Source organism: Narcine bancroftii, chromosome 1 (assembly GCF_036971445.1).
Source record: "Narcine bancroftii isolate sNarBan1 chromosome 1, sNarBan1.hap1, whole genome shotgun sequence".
NCBI classification, from domain to species: Eukaryota; Metazoa; Chordata; class Chondrichthyes; order Torpediniformes; family Narcinidae; genus Narcine; species Narcine bancroftii.
Window position 1 is genome coordinate 294,845,545 of NC_091469.1, and position 17,268 is coordinate 294,862,812.

At 41.6% G+C, this 17,268-nt stretch overlaps 1 protein-coding gene across 3 annotated transcripts in view; it reads left to right on the forward strand.

Annotated features, from left to right (window-relative positions):
- Positions 1-17,268, forward strand: part of prmt3 (protein arginine methyltransferase 3) — a 195,549-nt gene that overhangs the window by 129,237 nt on the left and 49,044 nt on the right. For all 3 annotated transcript variants that reach the window (XM_069904895.1, XM_069904900.1, XM_069904905.1), the window contains exon 13: positions 10,435-10,521. In XM_069904895.1, coding sequence (XP_069760996.1) covers positions 10,435-10,521 — 87 coding nt within the window. The remainder of the gene's footprint in view (positions 1-10,434; positions 10,522-17,268) is intronic.

The following is a 17,268-nucleotide window of genomic DNA, read 5'->3' on the forward strand; positions in this document are numbered from 1 at the left end:
GCGATATCAGCCCACTGGTGGTGGTCAATGTGGCAGGCACCAAGAGATTTCTTTAGGCAGTCCTTGTACCTTTTCTTTGGTGCACCTCTGTCACGGTGGCCAGTGGAGAGCTCGCCATATAACACGATCTTGGGAAGGCGATGGTCCTCCATTCTGGAGACGTGACCCACCCAGCGCAGCTGGATCTTCAGCAGCGTGGACTCGATGCTGTCAACCTCTGCCATCTCGAGTACTTCGACGTTAGGGATGAAAGCGCTCCAATGAATGTTGAGGATGGAGCGGAGAGCTCCATTGATAGCATTGAGCTAACCGCTACGCGAACCATGCAGCGTTCAGGCAGTATTTATGGAGATGGAAACAGCCAGTAATTTCTGTCAAAGACCTCAGAAAATTTTCTGACTTGATTCATACTTAAAGAACTTTTTGTTTTTATGTTAAATAACTCTCATTCGGTTGATTTCTTTGCCTTTATGATGGAAATAATGTGCCTCTGCTTTCTCCCCACTGCCTCTGTCTGGGTGAGGTTAATCTGTAAATGGTATTGCAGTGGGTGTCCCAAGGATTCCAAAATAAATAAGCAGATACCATGGTTGAAGCAAAAACACAATGCTGAAGAAACTCATTTTGTGTGTCCATAGGAGTTATATACAGCATTCCCGTCGTGGCCTTCCCTGCATCAGAGAGACTGGGCGTAAACTGGAGATCGCTTCGCTGAGCTCCTTTGCTCTGTCTGCATCAGTGACTGGGACCTCCCAGTGGCCAGCCACTTCAGTTCTGCGCCCCACTCCCATCTCCCATGCTGTCATGTCTGTTCATGGCCTTGTGTACTATCCCACCGAGATCACCTGTAAATTGGAGGAGCAACCATTTGGGCCCCCTTCAACCAGATGGCTTTAACATCAACCTCCAGTTTCTACTCTCCATTCGACTTCCCTTATCTGTTGTCTTCTTTCCTCCAGCTCTGCACCCCCTTCCCTCTCCCTTCACAGAGCCACCCCTCTTCCTCCTGTTTGCTGGTGCGTCCTCCCTCCCTTACCCTCCTATTACCTCCTGCCTTTGAAACTGTGCTCCTCCCTCCTCCCTACCCCTCCACCATTTTGTTCGGGCACCTGCCTACATTTGTTCATACCTTGATGAGAGGTTCAAGCCCAAAGCGTTGGTTCTGTACCTTTATCTTTGATGTGGAAAGTAGACTATTTGACCTGCTGAGTTTCTCTTGCATTGTGTTTTTACTCCATGATACATAAACAAAGTCACGTGACTCCTGTTTACTCTGATTTATTCAACAAAAAACTAATTGCAGAAAATGACAGTTTGAAAAAGATGTCGGAAGAATAGGTGCATTTCCAGCATCAGGTAGGTCGGTCCTTTTCTGAGAGAGCAAAAACCACGACTTTGACATTGAATTGAACTTTGATGAAAGCTTAGTAAACAAGGATAATTCTCAGCAGAATTTGGCTTTGCTCTCATCCCAAAGGGCTACGTGCGCTAAACTGTTGAATGCTTTCAAGGCAGAGACCGATGGAGTTTGAACTCTAAGGGAATAAAATAGTTCTGGGGATTGACCAGGAACTTAGTGCCGAGGTAGATAATCTTAACTCAAAAGGATTATATTGTTGAGAAGTGAATGGGAAATTACCACGTAACCTCTGAGTTGTTGGTACAGGTAATGTTGATTGAAAGAGGAATGGTGGCAGAATACTTGGGATAAATTATAAGTATATTTTGGATCTTTGTTACCATGACTCAGAGCATGGATGAAGCAGGTTGATTTTCATGCAAATATGGTTGATGAAAGGGATTAAGTTTTAATTTCCACAAATGGAATTGGTAGATGCCGGATGGGTGAATTTTCTGATGGCATGAGACTGCTAGTTGCATGAATGGCAAACTAACGGTGAGGGACGCCAAATTTTAAACTTCCGGATTTTAGTTTTCCACGATTTTTTTGTTTTTTGAGATTGCTTGAGGTTGCCATTTGCTTGAATTCCGGCTCACAGCGGCTTTGATTGTGTCACAAAGTTATGGGAAGAAGAAGAAGAAGGAGAAGCAGACGTGTGCTTGTTTGTAACTGAACCGAAGACTGAGTTAGATTGAAAACGCAGGTTATGAAGACCAGATTGACTATAACTAAATTGCTGCTGGAAACCAAGTGGGGAAGAAATAGGGGCATTGGTCTCAGGGTGGTTTATTGCATATGCTATTTCATACTCTGACATGCATGCACATTTAATGAACAATGGTTTTATAATGGATGAAGCATCAGTCAGTGACATTAAGATGAGGCTCTTCCACGTTTACTTGCTCAAATGTACACAGACAGGAATGTCATTTATATTCCATGCAAGTAGGCAGTCCTCAAAGCGTCCAAAAATAACAAATAAAATATATATTGTTAAGTTCTATTTATTCATTTTAATCATGGCACAGAACTGTCAGAGCTGCTGAAGCAGCTGAATAGTGCGGAGATTGATGTCAAGCTCTTTCCTTTCACTGTTGTGAAAGCAGTCAACCACACCGAGGGCCTTTAGGGAATGTTTCACAGTTCTGTGAAATCTAATTTCATTAGGTTAAACATCAAATGAAGGCAATTAAAGAAAAAAAAACAACCCGTAATTCTCATTTAATATGTAAATAAAATGAATCTGAACTGAGATGAGTGGTGGGTTATTTCTGAAGGGAAGCTATACGAATAAGATTTCCAGATTTCCGAACAGGTTCACTTTGTGTTGGATTGTGTCTCTTTTGTTTTTAACCATGAGGTGGCTGCAATTACACTTAGCACACAAACTTGCAGGCTGCAGAAGGACATTCAGCCCATCTTGCCAATGCTAGGCCATTGAAAGGAACAAAATGGTCTCATCATGTCTGTTTCCCTGAAGCCCTACTGTGTTTTTTTTTTTTAACTTTTGCATTGCGTCTGGATACTTCTGTCAATATGTCAGGCAGAGAGTTCCAAACAGTCACCTTTTCTGGTTCCTTTTGCAGATTATATTTGACCCTCCTCACACCCATGACAAACAATTCATCCCTATCAAAATCCTTCAATTTAATTAAATCTGCACAGAACATTTTGCGAGAAATCTTGGCCTTTCCAGACCCTTCGCCTCTCATTAACCATATAACCATATTCTTGGTGCTGTTGGGGTAAATCCTCTCCAATGCTTTGAAATTGCTCCCAACGTTCTGGGTGTCACACTCTACCTGAGACATCAACTTTGTTTTAGAAATCTTCATTTCTGACCCACCGCTGGTGTGAGCGAGAACTAGCAACCGCATCATGCACTGCACTGCCTGCCAAAGCTGCTGATGAACATCTCATAGGGGCTCAGTGAGTTTCACTTGCTGGCTATCGGGGGAATGGTAATGAAACCTGATCATTTGTTAGATTTCAGGTAATTAAGATATATGCTTTGAAATGTACTTAACAGTTTATATTTTTTTAAATATTCCTTTGTATTTTATTGTTGACTGTCTCCAGCTCAGCACCGTTGATGTGGACGGGTGAGTGAGCTTTACCCCTCCTCTGGAGGGCAGCATGGTTGGCGTAGCAGTTAGCGCCAACGCCTTTACAGCACCAACGATGGGGACCGGACCGGTGTTCGAATCCCACACTGTCTGTAAGGAGTTTGTACATTCTCCCCACGACTGCGTGGGTTTTCTCCCACCATTCAAAGCATACCGAGGGTTAATTGGGCAGCACAGACTTGTAGGCTGAATTGCCTGTTACCGTGTTGTATATCTAAATTTTTAAAAAAATTAACCTTAAGTCTGTTACCGGCTCTTTGGTCTTGCTGACATTGAGAGAGTGGTTGTTGTCCTGGCACCTCGCGTCCCATTATCTTGTTTATGCTCCAATTCATTGTTCATTTGCTGTGTATAACTACGCAGTTGCAGATGTACAAACAGAATCCCAGAGGACTGTGTACACAGCCTTGTACACAGCCTTAGCTGCCCCAGTCTTGAGACCGATCCTGGAGGAGTGCTGTCACCTGTCCTCGCTGATTGAGGACTGCAGAATAGAAAGTCTTGGATCCATTTGCAGAGAGGGGTGCAGAGACTAAGGTCACGTTGCCTGGAAATTTGTTTACTTGGTACTCTTGTGTTAAAAGCAACTGCTAGTTGTGTGACTGGCAAACTAACGGTGAGGGACGCCAAATTTTAAACTTCCGGATTTGAGTTTTCCACGATTTTATTTTGTTTTTTGAGATTGCTTGAGGCTGCCATTTGCTTGAATTCCGGCTCGCAGCGGCTTTGATTGTGTCACAAAGTTATGGGAAGAAGAAGAAGAAGCAGACGTGTGCTTGTTTGTACAAGAGAAAAAAAAAGCTATTTGCTTCAATTAAAGAATAGTCTGACATTGATGTCCTTGTTGTCAGGGTCCAGGCCTGAGCATTAGACTGGGGAGAAGGCATCTGCTGTGGACCTCTTATGGGGCTATGTGAACTAGTGGCTGATCAACCTCTCAAAACACTGTGTGATGGTGGATATTCATATAGCCGCGTCACTGCATTCTTTGGCACTGGGATGATGGTGGCCTTCTTGAAACAGGTGGAGAGAGGTTGAAGATATCTGTGAATGAAGAAAGTAGTTGGTCTTCACAGTCATGGAGTAAACATCTAGGGCTTCTGCCTGGTCCAATTAATTTCTGCAGGTTCACTCTCTGGAAGGCCGATCTAACATCTGCGGCAGTGACCGTGGTTATGGATTTTGCTCGAGGAAGAAGGGATGTGTTCTACTAGCTCGCTGGCTTCTTCCTTGAGATCATCCAGAAGGAATGCACTGTTGTTTGTTTGTCCAGCTTTGCTTTGTAGATAGTGGAGGCAAGCATGCATGCCCCTCCATAAATTCTCGTGAGGCTCGTCTGCGACTCGAGTTAAGTTCAGTGTTGCCTCCTGGCATCCCTGACTGCCTTGCATGGGCCGTATTTGACTTCCTTGCATGAGGATGAATCGCCTGATGTGTGCCACATTTTTGCCCTTCAGAAGTGAATGTACTTCACCGTTCAGCCATGGTTTTGGGTTGGGAGCACGCGGATCGTCCTCTTGGGCGTGCAATCCTCTGCACACTTATTGATGAAGTCCATGATGGTGATGGTGCACTCATTAAGAGTGGGTTGCAGAACCCTTGAATACAGACCAGCTCACTCAAAGCAGTTGCATTGGATGTCATCTGCCTCCTTGGCTAGCACGACTTTTACCACTGGACCCTCATGTTCCGCTTCTGCTCGTAGGCAGGTAGAAGTAGCATTGAGTGGTGGTCTGATTTTCCAAAGTGTGGTTGAGGGTCAGAGCAGTAGGCAGTTTTGATAGATGTGCAGCTGTGGTTGAGGATGACTGGTGGAATAGGTGATTTTCTGGTAAATTTTTGGCAGTCTGCTCTTGGTTGAAGTCTCCGGCTAAGACAAACACAGCTTCTGGGGTGTTTCATTTCAAGGCTTATGAAAAAGGTGAATAATTTATCCAGTTCTGGTTTCATGTTCGCCTGGGGTTGGATGTAGATTACTGTCAGCATTGCTATGGTAAGTTCCCATGCCAGGTAGTAGAATTTCTGAGTATCAAAAATATTAAATTTCATTCACAGCTTGAACAGATGGTTTTGATGTTCTTCAGTAGTCAGGAAGAAACCTTATCAATAGTCCCATTGAGTATAGATTTACTGGAAAGCAGTCTGTTCTACATGACTTGAAAGAGGATAAACTGTCCCATAAATCCAACAGATGATGACAAGCCTGGAATTCCCCATGACAAAACCCAGTAACTTCACCATCCAATCTTATCTGACGGAGAGTTCACAGCTGAAGTCATGGGTAAGAGCTTGACTTTTCCCCCACTGTCTGACATTCGCAAGTCACATCCAGCACTGTACTCGGGTATCATATCAGGTATCGTGAAAAAAACACGTCAGCATCTCTACTTCCACAGGAGTTTGCAGATGTTTGGCATGAGACCAGAAACCTTGGCAAAGTTCTACTGAGAAGTGGTGGCAAGTGTGCTGATCGGCTGCATCATTGTCTGGTATGGGGACTCCAATACCTCTAAGAGGAAAAGGTAGTGGACACAGCCCAGGGCATCACGGGTAAAACCTTCCCCACCATTGAGAAAATTACAGGGAACGCTGCCGTCAGAGAGCAGCAGTAAGCATCAAGGATCCACACCACCCAGCACACACTCTGTTCTCGCTGTTGCCATAAGGAAAGAAGAATAGGTGCCACAAGACTCTCACCAGGTTCAGGAACAGCTGCTACCCCTTCACCATCAGACCCATCAACAACAAACTCAATCAGGGACTTGTTTAAGGACTCTTGCGTGTGGACTTTACTGTATTGTAGTTAGTTTATTTACATTCGTTATCTGTACCAATTAGTAGTAATTCTGCTGTGCCTGCAGGAAAAATGAATCTCATTTTCACAAATCTCATTTGTGATGTCATGTATGTACTTGACAATAAATCTGAATCTGAATCTAAGGTTCTTGAATCCACTGTGATACCAGCCCCCGGCCCGTCCAAGAGACCAGACTGGGCCTGTACCCAGATATGGGAACTAGAGACTAGTCTGGGTCCCAGGACACATTCTTGGCTGGACAAAACTCACTGACACTAATTGCAATTTTAAGGATCCTTTATCATTGAACTTTAAACTCTGCTCTTTGAACTCTGCTGTACTTTTCTCCCCAGATGTTACTCTTGTCCATGGATGTGACCTTGAGGGATTCCTAGATGAAGCCTATCCTATATTTATAGGGGCATAATGTTTCCAGCTGCAAATCCAAAGGAATGAGAAATATTTGCCCTCTGAGTATAAACCGGCTAGAGCCAAACTTTTAATTAAAGCAAATAGCTTTTTTTTTCTCTCTAAAAAGGCTGGATTGACACCTTTAGAACGTTATAATAAATTTTAGGAATAGCAGACTTTCGTGTATTACACCTATCCCTTCGTGTTAGAATACAACTTAGGAATTTTTTCTTGAACCCTACTGTAAAGTAATGAGTGTTGCTAAAGGGATGAAAGCTGGACTTTCAGGGTAAGGTTATACTATAGGTTTTATTGGAATAAATAGCATGTCGAAAAATCTGCTCCAAAAGTTCGAGTACAACTTTTTGTTTTTTTAAAAAAATGTCCGACTTACATTTGGTGTAACGATTAGCGCTACGCCTTTACAGCGCCAGCAATTGGAACCGGGGTTTGATTCCCGCATTATCTGTAAAGGCGTTTGTACATTCTCCCCATGTCTGCTTGGGTTTTCCCCGAGGCCTTTGGTTTCCTCCCACCATTCAAAACATACCGGGGAGGGTGGGTAGGTTAATTGGGTGTAAAATTGGCCAGCACAGACCCGAGAGCCAAAATAACCTGTTACCATGCTGCATCTCTCAAAAAATATTTATTAAATTTACTCAATCGGGGAACTTGTTCTTCTATTTGCAAAATGTATGTGCATCAAATTGCTTTTCCTCCAAGCTTTATAAAATTGAATCATTTAGTCCATATCAGAACATCGCGTTCTTGTGATTTTTTTTTTAAAGAGTTCTGCACTCAGCTCTGGAACATTGAACTGCTAAAACTTTTTTTTAAGAGTTTGCAGTTGATCATTTGGCAGTGCTTCTCATGTCCTTGTTTTGCAGCCATCATGAATTGTGAGCTTTGCACATGAATTAATTTTACCTGCAGCAAAATCCATCTTCATGTACCATCCATAGCATGAAGTTTATGGCTCTGAAGGTGATTCAACCCATCTGCGTTCACTAGCAGCCTTTAAAAACTCTCCAGATCATCCCATTCCAGCCTTATCTCCATTGCCCATGGAATTTAAATTTTATTGAAATAAACATGCCACAAAATTTATGGTTTTGCAGCAGCAAGATAGTGCAAATGTGGCTATGAAATTGCATTTAAAAGTAAATGCAGTGCTCTCCATTATGTATGGAACAGAGGCACATTTTTCCTTTATTTGTCCTTGTGCTCCACAGTATTAAATTTGTCATCTAACAATGCACGTGTGTTGAAAATGCACATTCAAAGTTATTTGCATTCATTTTGATTTGACCATGTAGAAATTACACCACCATTGTTCCCTCATTTCAGGCGACCATAACATTTAGGACATTTGGCTTCACAGGTGTTTGTGAGTACTCACATATATTTAATTGCTTCACTGGTGCAGGTATAAGAAAGCCAGGCTTGCTTCTATGCTTTTGATCACCTTTGGAGTCTGTAGTTGCCATTTTTCAGTATGAGGATCAAAGTGGTGCCAATGGAAGTCAAAGCAGCTAACAATAAAGCGGGAAGAGACGTCGCCCAAGTCCAAGGATGACCAAAATCAACTGTTTGGAACAAAGAGCCTTCTGGTGAACTCATTGCAAAGGGGCGGGTATTCCAAGGAAGATCCTCCACTGCTGACAGAAAAAATTTCATCATAATGAAGAAAAAGCCTCAAACGTGTCTGACAGAACAGAAACCCTCTTGAGGAGGCAGGTCAATGACCACTGTCCTCAGAAGACTTCATGAACAGAAATATAGAGGCTACACTGAAAGATGCATACCATTAGCCACAGAAAGGATGGCCAGATTGCAGTTTGCCAAGAAATATTTAAAAAGAGTCTGCAGAATTCTGGAAAAAGGTCTTGTGGACAGATGAGACCAAGATTAACCTGTATCAGAGTGATGGCAAGAGCAAAGTGTGGAGGTGTAAAGGATTACCCAAGATCCAAAGCTTACCACCTTTGCCATAGTTTGCATCCAACGAGTACAGTTATATTTGTCAACCTTATCTAAAGCTGTCAAAATCTTGAACAGCAATGCACAAAGGTGCTGGAACAACTCAGCAAATCACAGAGCATCTATTGGAAGTAAAGGGTAACCAACATTTTGGGCCTGAGCCATTCATCAAGGTTCCAGCAAAAAGTAGGCGAGTGCTTGAAAACGTTTGGGGAGAGGAGAGAGGAATGGGCAGGGGGAGGAGTTTAGGCTGACAGGTAGGAGGTCATAGGTGGATATGGGTGGGGAGGTAGGAGAAAAAATCCAAGTGATGGGAAGAGGAGGTAGCTCTCTGAATGGAGAGGGAAGTGAGTGGGGAGCTGGACGAAAGGAGACAAAGGGATGGGGAAAGAGAGGCTCGGGACAGCAGTTTAACGGAAACTGGAGGTCGGTGTTAATACTGTCTGGTTGGAGAGTGCCCAGATGGAATATTACGTGCCATTCTTCCAATTTGCCGGTGGCCTCGGAATGACAGTGCATGAGACCATGGATAAAAAGGTCGGTGTGGACATGTCTTGTACAGCTCTGTCAAATCTCCCCTCAACATCCTTTGTTCCAAGGAGATGAATTCGTGTTTCTCCAACATAATCTCCCAGCTAAAGTACATGAAACCATTCTGGTAAATTTCCCCTGTATTGTCTCAAGCACTTGCATGTTCTTCATGAAGTATTAATGTTGTTAATTTATCTAAAAGTGCCTCAAAGGGGAGCAGATGATTGTGACTCTTCTCTATGCTTTTGGATGAACTCTGCAGCATGTTAAATTTGTTTTTTTGTTTTATTGACATGAAATGATTTCTCTTTCTAAGAATTCGTTTTTGGCAAAATTGGTACATTGCAAATCTCAGTACAAAACAAAAAGTAGAAAAATTATATCACATTGATTAAATATACTTCTAAGATAAGTGCCTCAAAATTCCTCCTCTTCCAGGTGACACTGGTGATTTCATGGCTTAGTAACATGTTTTTACTTTGAAATTCAGTTCAATTGTCGTCACAAGAATAACTTTGGAGGCCAAAATTCCCAATTGAAGTTGAACTTCTCGGCACCATAATATTTTTGCTGGATTAAAATAAATGATGAACACCAACAGTATCTCAAACACTTCATGTATGATGATGTGTAAATTCCTTAATTCCTCAGCCAAGATGTCACTATTGTGTGCCAAGACCAATCTGCGTTGAACAAGCTGGCTTATGCAGAAATGTTCAATCCAGTCCAAAATGTTCAATCCAGTCCAAACTGTTCAATCCAGTCCAAACTGTTCAATCCAGTCCAAACTGTTCAATCCAGTCCAAACTGTTCAATCCAGTCCAAAATGTTCAATCCAGTCCAAAATGTTCAATCCAGTCCAAAATGTTCAATCCAGTCCAAAATGTTCAATCCAGTCCAAAATGTTCAATCCAGTCCAAAATGTTCAATCCAGTCCAAAATGTTCAATCCAGTCCAAAATGTTCAATCCAGTCCAAAATGTTCAATCCAGTCCAAAATGTTCAATCCAGTCCAAAATGTTAGTTATATAGTTCCTGAATGCCATACTTATGAATGCAATATATGTGGTGTGTCAAAATAGGATATGCAATGCTTAATTTATTGCAGCATAACAAGGTTTGTGAATTCTGATACCCTGGTATATTAACTAATGGTTTTCTGGAAAATGTTGTGGGTTTTTTTTCCAGATGATAGACTGTAATACTGTTGGAATCTCAGATTTGAATTTCACCTCGGAATTCTCGCTGGAGATAACCAAGGATCACGAGTGTGTGGTGAGTTGGTGAACTTTAACTGAGAAAAATCTGACCAATAAAATCAGGACTTGATTAAGTAAATATGATTTTTTTTTAAATTGAAAATAACGGTCTCCTTTGTTTATTGGATAGTTGTAATTTACCGGTCAAGTCCATTTGTTAATTGCTTTCCAACTGTACCTGCAAGGGCCATGCATCAAATAGATGGGGAAAGGGGAGCCATACATCTTTCCTCTTAATATATGAGGGTTTATGGGTGTGCTCACGTTCACATGTTACATGATGTTAAAGACACATGCAGTTACTGGATCAACTTATGAGTCCATTGACAACAATTCTTTACATTCTGTAATTGCTTGAGTTATTTCCTTCCTACTTATTGAAAAATGTAGTTAATAAATTGAACCATTGTGCAGTACATTTTTTACAATGTCTGTTGCAGATTGTTCACTTTCATATCTGTCAACGTATCTGGCAATGATTTGAACAAGGTCATAGTTAATCCTCACCATGGATTTTACTCTTCCAACAAATGTGATACAATTTTTCTATAATTTCACAATGTGTGAGAGGTGCATTCATAATCTCTCATCCAAAGTGGTTGTTGTTTAAGACAAAGGTTTACACTTTGAACCAAAGTATAATTGCAAAGCTAGTTTTTGCTTCTCAGTGGCTGTGTAACGTCCTTAATGTCTCACCATTGTAGAGCGTGGACAGAATGTTGTAAAATTCTGGTTTTAATCATTGAAATTACTTATTTGCTTTTGAAAGGGTAAAATGAAGGAAAATTCTGCTCTTACTTTTTTCATGAAATTTTGTGATGCCTCAACTAAGGCAAGCATGTCCATTGCCTCTTCACCAACCCATCCACCTGTGTCACCATTTTGGGGAACTATGAATGCAACCCAAAAGTTCTCTGTGATCAACACTCACAAGCTTCCTGTCTGTGTTTGGCTTCCCAAAATGCATGAGCTCACATTTGTCTGGGTTAATGCCTTACTTAGCCTGTGATTTTCCTTTTAACAAGGGACCTCTAGAATGTGGCTGGAGCACTTGAGTTACATTAAACTTGCACAGAGTAAGAACTGAAAGGGGAGAGCATCCAACCCAATCTTGTTACTTCATCAGATGTAGGAAGAGAGATCAATTTGTGCATAATGATGGTCTTGGCCCTCACTCCAGCCCTTAAGCCAATGCCTTTCAGATACAAGGTGTTTCATCCTTTTGTGCTGCGGAAATCTCCTTTCCAGAATAAGGTCAACCATGTGTCCTTATAATGAGCTAAAAATTGTAAAGGAACTTGGTCAGGGAATGGATGTTGAAAGGAATAGATTATGTAAGTCCAGGTATGTTACTTTGCACGTGCTCTGGAGCATAAAAGAAATGAGCGAGCAAATCTTGATAGGAAACCTTACAGCCTCATGTTGCATACACAGACATGACTGTGTTTGTGTGAAGTAAAGCAATTTTCATAAATTGTGGTGATAGACAGAAAATGTGTTGAAAGTGACTTGCAGGTCATGCAGTGTCTCGGGAGAGAGAAAAACACAGTTATTGTTCAAATGAGATGTTTTCAAATGGATTCTATTCTTGTAAGTTGACACTTTTAAAGGGAAACATTGATGAGTAGGTTAAATCATGATAAAGTATAGACAAAGACATTGAAAAGTTCCTGAATTTTTGAGACCTCTCAATTATGATTTTTACACAGAAATAAAGAAAAAATTATGTAAAAAAAAAAAAAAAAAAAAATCTGCATGCTTACCTCTGGAGTTGGTTGTTTACCCAGGAAGAAATCTTACACTGCCTTCCTGTGTTGTCGAGTTTGTTGGAGGGTGAACGTCATATTCATTAGCCCAGTTTCCTACGAAGTGCCTGCGGTCAATTTAGACTGCAGCCGCACCATAAAAATGTGTAGGGGTTTTGGAAAAATGACGGGATGGAATGTAGCAAATTGCTTCTCAGTGGCTGTGTAAAAAATGCCTAATGTCTCACCATTGTAGAGCGCTGACAGAATATTGTAAAATTCCAGTTTTGATCATTGAAATTACTTGTTTACCTTTGAAAGGGTAGAATGCAGGAAGACCCTCCTCAGCAACTTTTTTTCATGAAATTTATGATAAAGTGGATTTTGAAAAGTTTGTCAAATTATAAATTCAATAGCATAAAAACCTTTTTTTGCCCTATGCTCTGTTTTAGTCTATTTAGTATTTTGGAATAAATGTGAGAAATGAAGCCAAGGGAGCAGAAATTCCAACATTGGGCATATCATTGAGGCTTGAACTGCTTTTGATCTCCCGCATTCCATGAAATTTCATAAAGTAATCACATCCACATTCGCAGATGTACCGATAAAATGTAAAAAAGTAAAACATTAAAATCTGCAGACACTGGGCAAGTGCCCCAACAAAATGGTAGGGAGTCGGGATGCCTGCTGACATTTTTCCATACCTTGGGGAAGGACTCAAGCGAATATTTTTTACCTTTGCTGTATAAAGTACACTGTTTGACCTGCTGAGTTTCTCCAGCGTTATTTTTACAGCTAAAATTTGCTTTGTGATGCCCATTTATTTTTGCACATAAATACCACTTACTTATCAGCAATTGAGGCCACAGAGAATTGCAGATGGTTTTAGGATGAATGCTTGCATTGTACATCAATCCTACTTAATTCATGACCATTATTGTACTAGAGATCATGATTAGATTATGATGTGTCAATTGAATTTCCATTATTGATAACTTGTTCTCTTTTTAATGGAATTGATAATTTATCATCTTTGTGATGTATACTGTAATGGATAAAAATGCTTTTGTAAGCTTCCCAGTGGGAAACAACGTCTTAAAAGCCTGGGCAAAGGGCTCAGGCTTCCTATAGATGCTGCATGACCTGCTGAGTTTCTCCAGTACATTTATGTGTATTTTATCATTTAGTCCACTTTCATTTTGTCTTTGAGGCCTCATTGATCTATTGAAACTTCCTGATTCCAGAGCTGGCACAAGGGGCCATATTCTATATCCTTTTCTTATGGAGAAGGGGTCCTGTTTGTTGAATTGAACAAAATGGATTTATTATACTAACTGCTTGGGAGCTCTACGAAATCTGTCCTATAAATGTACAGGTGAACAGAAATGGGAAAGTTATCGAAACAAGTTCCAACCGTCATTGTTTCAAAATATTAATTACATCTGAATCAGTATTTGCAACCTAAATAAAATCAACTTCCCATTCATCATTCCTAATTCATGTCCACTGGACAGTGAAGGGATTGAATTTTTGTCTGATTCAAAAACCACATTCACTTATGCATGGAAGGTGGCTATTCAAGTCAAAGCAGAATTGCAGTACAGCCACTGTTCTCCCCAACATTTCCTACAGATCCTACCACTCATCTACACACTATAGGAAATTCGCAATAACCGGTTCTCAACCTGCATATCTTTGGGATATGGGCGGAAGAGGAGCCCCACTTGTTCACAGGAGAATTGCAGACCTCGCACAAACAAAACCAGAGGTCAGGATTGAACTGTGACGCAATAGTTCTACTAGCTGTGGCATTGGGCTGCCCTATGCATTGACCTCTCTCAATCTCCTGACTGGGATTGGGATTCATTTGATTCAGTCGGGAGATTGAAGTTGGTATCATTAGTGCGGTTCACGAACAACGTCACATACATACCTACCTTCCTTATTTATCTGCATGGAGTTTAAAGCCAATATGAGTGAAATATGGAAGCCTGCAGATGCTGTGATTGGAATAAAAACCCACAGAAATGCTTGAGGAACTCAGCTGGTCTCGAAGCACCCAGAGGAGGTATACATTTCTGACATTTTCAGCCTGAGGCCTTCCGTCAGCATATAAGCAAAATGCAGGCAGGTGTCTGAATAAAGACTGGGTGGAGAGAAAGGGGGGAAGAACGGAAAGGTGTGGAGTCCAGACCAACAGACAAAAGGTATGGTGAGAGGAAAGGTGAGAATTGATTTTGGCTCTATTAAAGGAAACATGGAAGGAGGAGTCAGAAAAGGAAACCGGGGACGAAGATGGGATACGTTGGGGTGGGGGCTAACGGAAGCCGGAAATATCAATGTTAATGCCATCTGGTTGGAGGGTGCCCAGACGGAAGATGAGGTGTGTTCCTCCAATTTGCAGGTGGTCTCAGTGCACGAGACCAGACCATGGGCAGATATGTTGGCAAGTGAATGGGAGGGGAACTTTAAATGAATGGCCACTGGTAATGCCACCCTATTGCAGCAGAAAGAGCCAAGATGCTCAATGGAGCGATCCCCCAGTCTGCACCCAGCCTCTCCAATGTAGAGGAGACCACAACAGGAACACCGGATGCAGTAGGTGACCCCTGCAGATTCACAAGTGAAGTCTTGCTTCTCTTGGAAGGACTGTTTTTGGTCACGAATAGTGGTGAGGGAGGACGTGTGGGTGCAAGTGGAGCATCTGCTGCAGTCACAGGTGTAGGTGCCAGGGGGCTAATTGGTGGGGAGGCAGGAGAGGATGAGGGAGTAACAGAGGGAGCGATCTCTGTAGAAGGCTAACAGGATAGGAGAGCAGAATATGTGTCTGGTAGGAGGTATCACATAGTAGATGGAGGAAATGGTAGAGGTGGATATATTGGATATGAAAGCTGGTGGGGTGGTAGGTGAGGACAAGGGAATCCTGTCCTTGTTACACGAAGGGTGGGGGGTGGGGTCAGGGCAGATGTGAGCATATGCTGGTGAGGGCTGAGTTGATGGTGAGAGAGGATAAGTCATGTTGTTTGAAAAAGGCGGACATCTCTGATGATCTGGCACTGAAGACCTCATCCTTGGAACAGATGCGACAGAAACGGAGGAATTGAGAGAAAGGAATGGAATCCTTACAGGGGACAGGGTGAGAAGAGGTGTAGTCGAAGGAGCCGTGGGAGTTGGTGGGTTCGTAGAATATGTCTGTGGAGACTTTGTTTCCCGAGATAGAAACCGAGAGATTGAGAAAAGTGAGAGTGTTGCTTGAGATTATCCAAGGGAATAATTTCTGCTTAATTTGATTTTTTTTTTCCTCGCAGTGTGAATTTGAGCATTCTTGATTGGTTGTGATAGGTGAAATAAGCCCATTAAAAAATCCAGCACCAATGCATAAGAGATCTTCTGCCTTCTCTAAAGCAACAAGGGTAGAATATAACAATAGTTCATTTTCCCTTGCATTTTGAATAGTTGTTTACCTTTGATGTGACACTTGCAAGAGTATGACCTTGAAGTAGGTTTTTTTAAAAAAATGATTGTTTTATCTCATTTCTCCTGCCTCTGACTTGCTTTATTGGATTAATCAAATTCCCTTCACAGCTTGGATATTTCAGATGGAAATGTGCCTTGGGCTCATTTGAATTTGTTATAAGCTTGAGGAGATCCAGTTACTCTTAAGTCATGGAGAATCTGTGTCATTTTCAAGGCACAGAGCAATGAGTTTCTGTAGAAAATGGCTGCAATGTAAATATCGCATCAAGGTGTAACAAGACTTGAGCAGACCTTTGAGGTTGGTTGTGCATGAGAAAGTATTGCCTGGAATTTCATTCCCTATTCACTGCACCGGACAGGCTGGACAGTGGCACAGGCACATTGAACTCTGCCTCGATATTTTTTTCCATTGACATCAATTAAATTAATTTTCCAAATACAAATGGATGCATGGCCACAAGTCGGCATTTAACTCAATGGAGAGTGAATGAATTTTAGGGATAAACACCTTTCTCCTGAAAAATGGCACACCATTTTTTATTTTTTTTTTGCAGAAAAAAATCCTTTCTTTGCTGTCTTTAGATTTTGGCTTGTGACAACAGTAGAACACCATGATACAAATTGAGCTAAATACCTTGGACCTCATTGCCCAAAAATAAGTGACTATAGTCTGTGCTAATATTGTGCTTTAAATACACAAGGACGATCGGATGACTCATCAGAAAAAAATGAAAGGAAAGCCAAAAATTGAACTATTTGGAGAAGTGAAGCAAAAGTATTTAGGGTCATGGAAATGAGTTGAATGGTGCAAATCAGTCATGATCTTACTGGATATAGAATATGCCTGTGAGACTAAATGGTCTAATCCTGCTGTTGGATTTCACCATGTTTTTCTGGGAATCTTAAAGGAGAAAATATGTAGCTCCTTAGCAAAGGCATTGTGTATTCAAGACATGACATGGAGGTTTTCAGTTGCACCCCAAATGCTTCTTCTCTGTTTTGATTTATCATGAGCCAGATGTTCCCAAGGACACTGGGCACCTTTTTCTCTGTCCACCAGGTAACCTCCCTTGAATAGTGTGTCCGTTGGGCACGACCAGTGTTGCTGACTGAAAGTAACTATAGCCCCAGAGATGGGGATGCTGTCATTGATCCTTTCGCCTTGTCATGAATTTGGAGGAGCTTGTAGAGACGTCGATGGTGTTTATCCAATGCCTTGAGATTTGTGAGGCAGGTGGTCCAAGTGTCTGAAGCATATGGGTGGGCAAGAAGCACTGCTGCTTAGTAGACCATGAATGGAAGTCTATGACCCACCCGCTGTGTGGATCTTAAATGTGGAAGATGGAATAGGGCTATTTTTAATTGGAAGACATTATTTTTCAGAGAAATATGTAGCAAGAATCATCTCCAAACCACTTCCAAGAAGTTTGCAAACCTGAGATTATGGAGCATATAAGAAGAGGATTGAATACTGTCCCTGTTAACAAAAGCATAAGCTTTGCAAATGGTGCAACAGTCTGCACTGCATGTGTACAAAACAA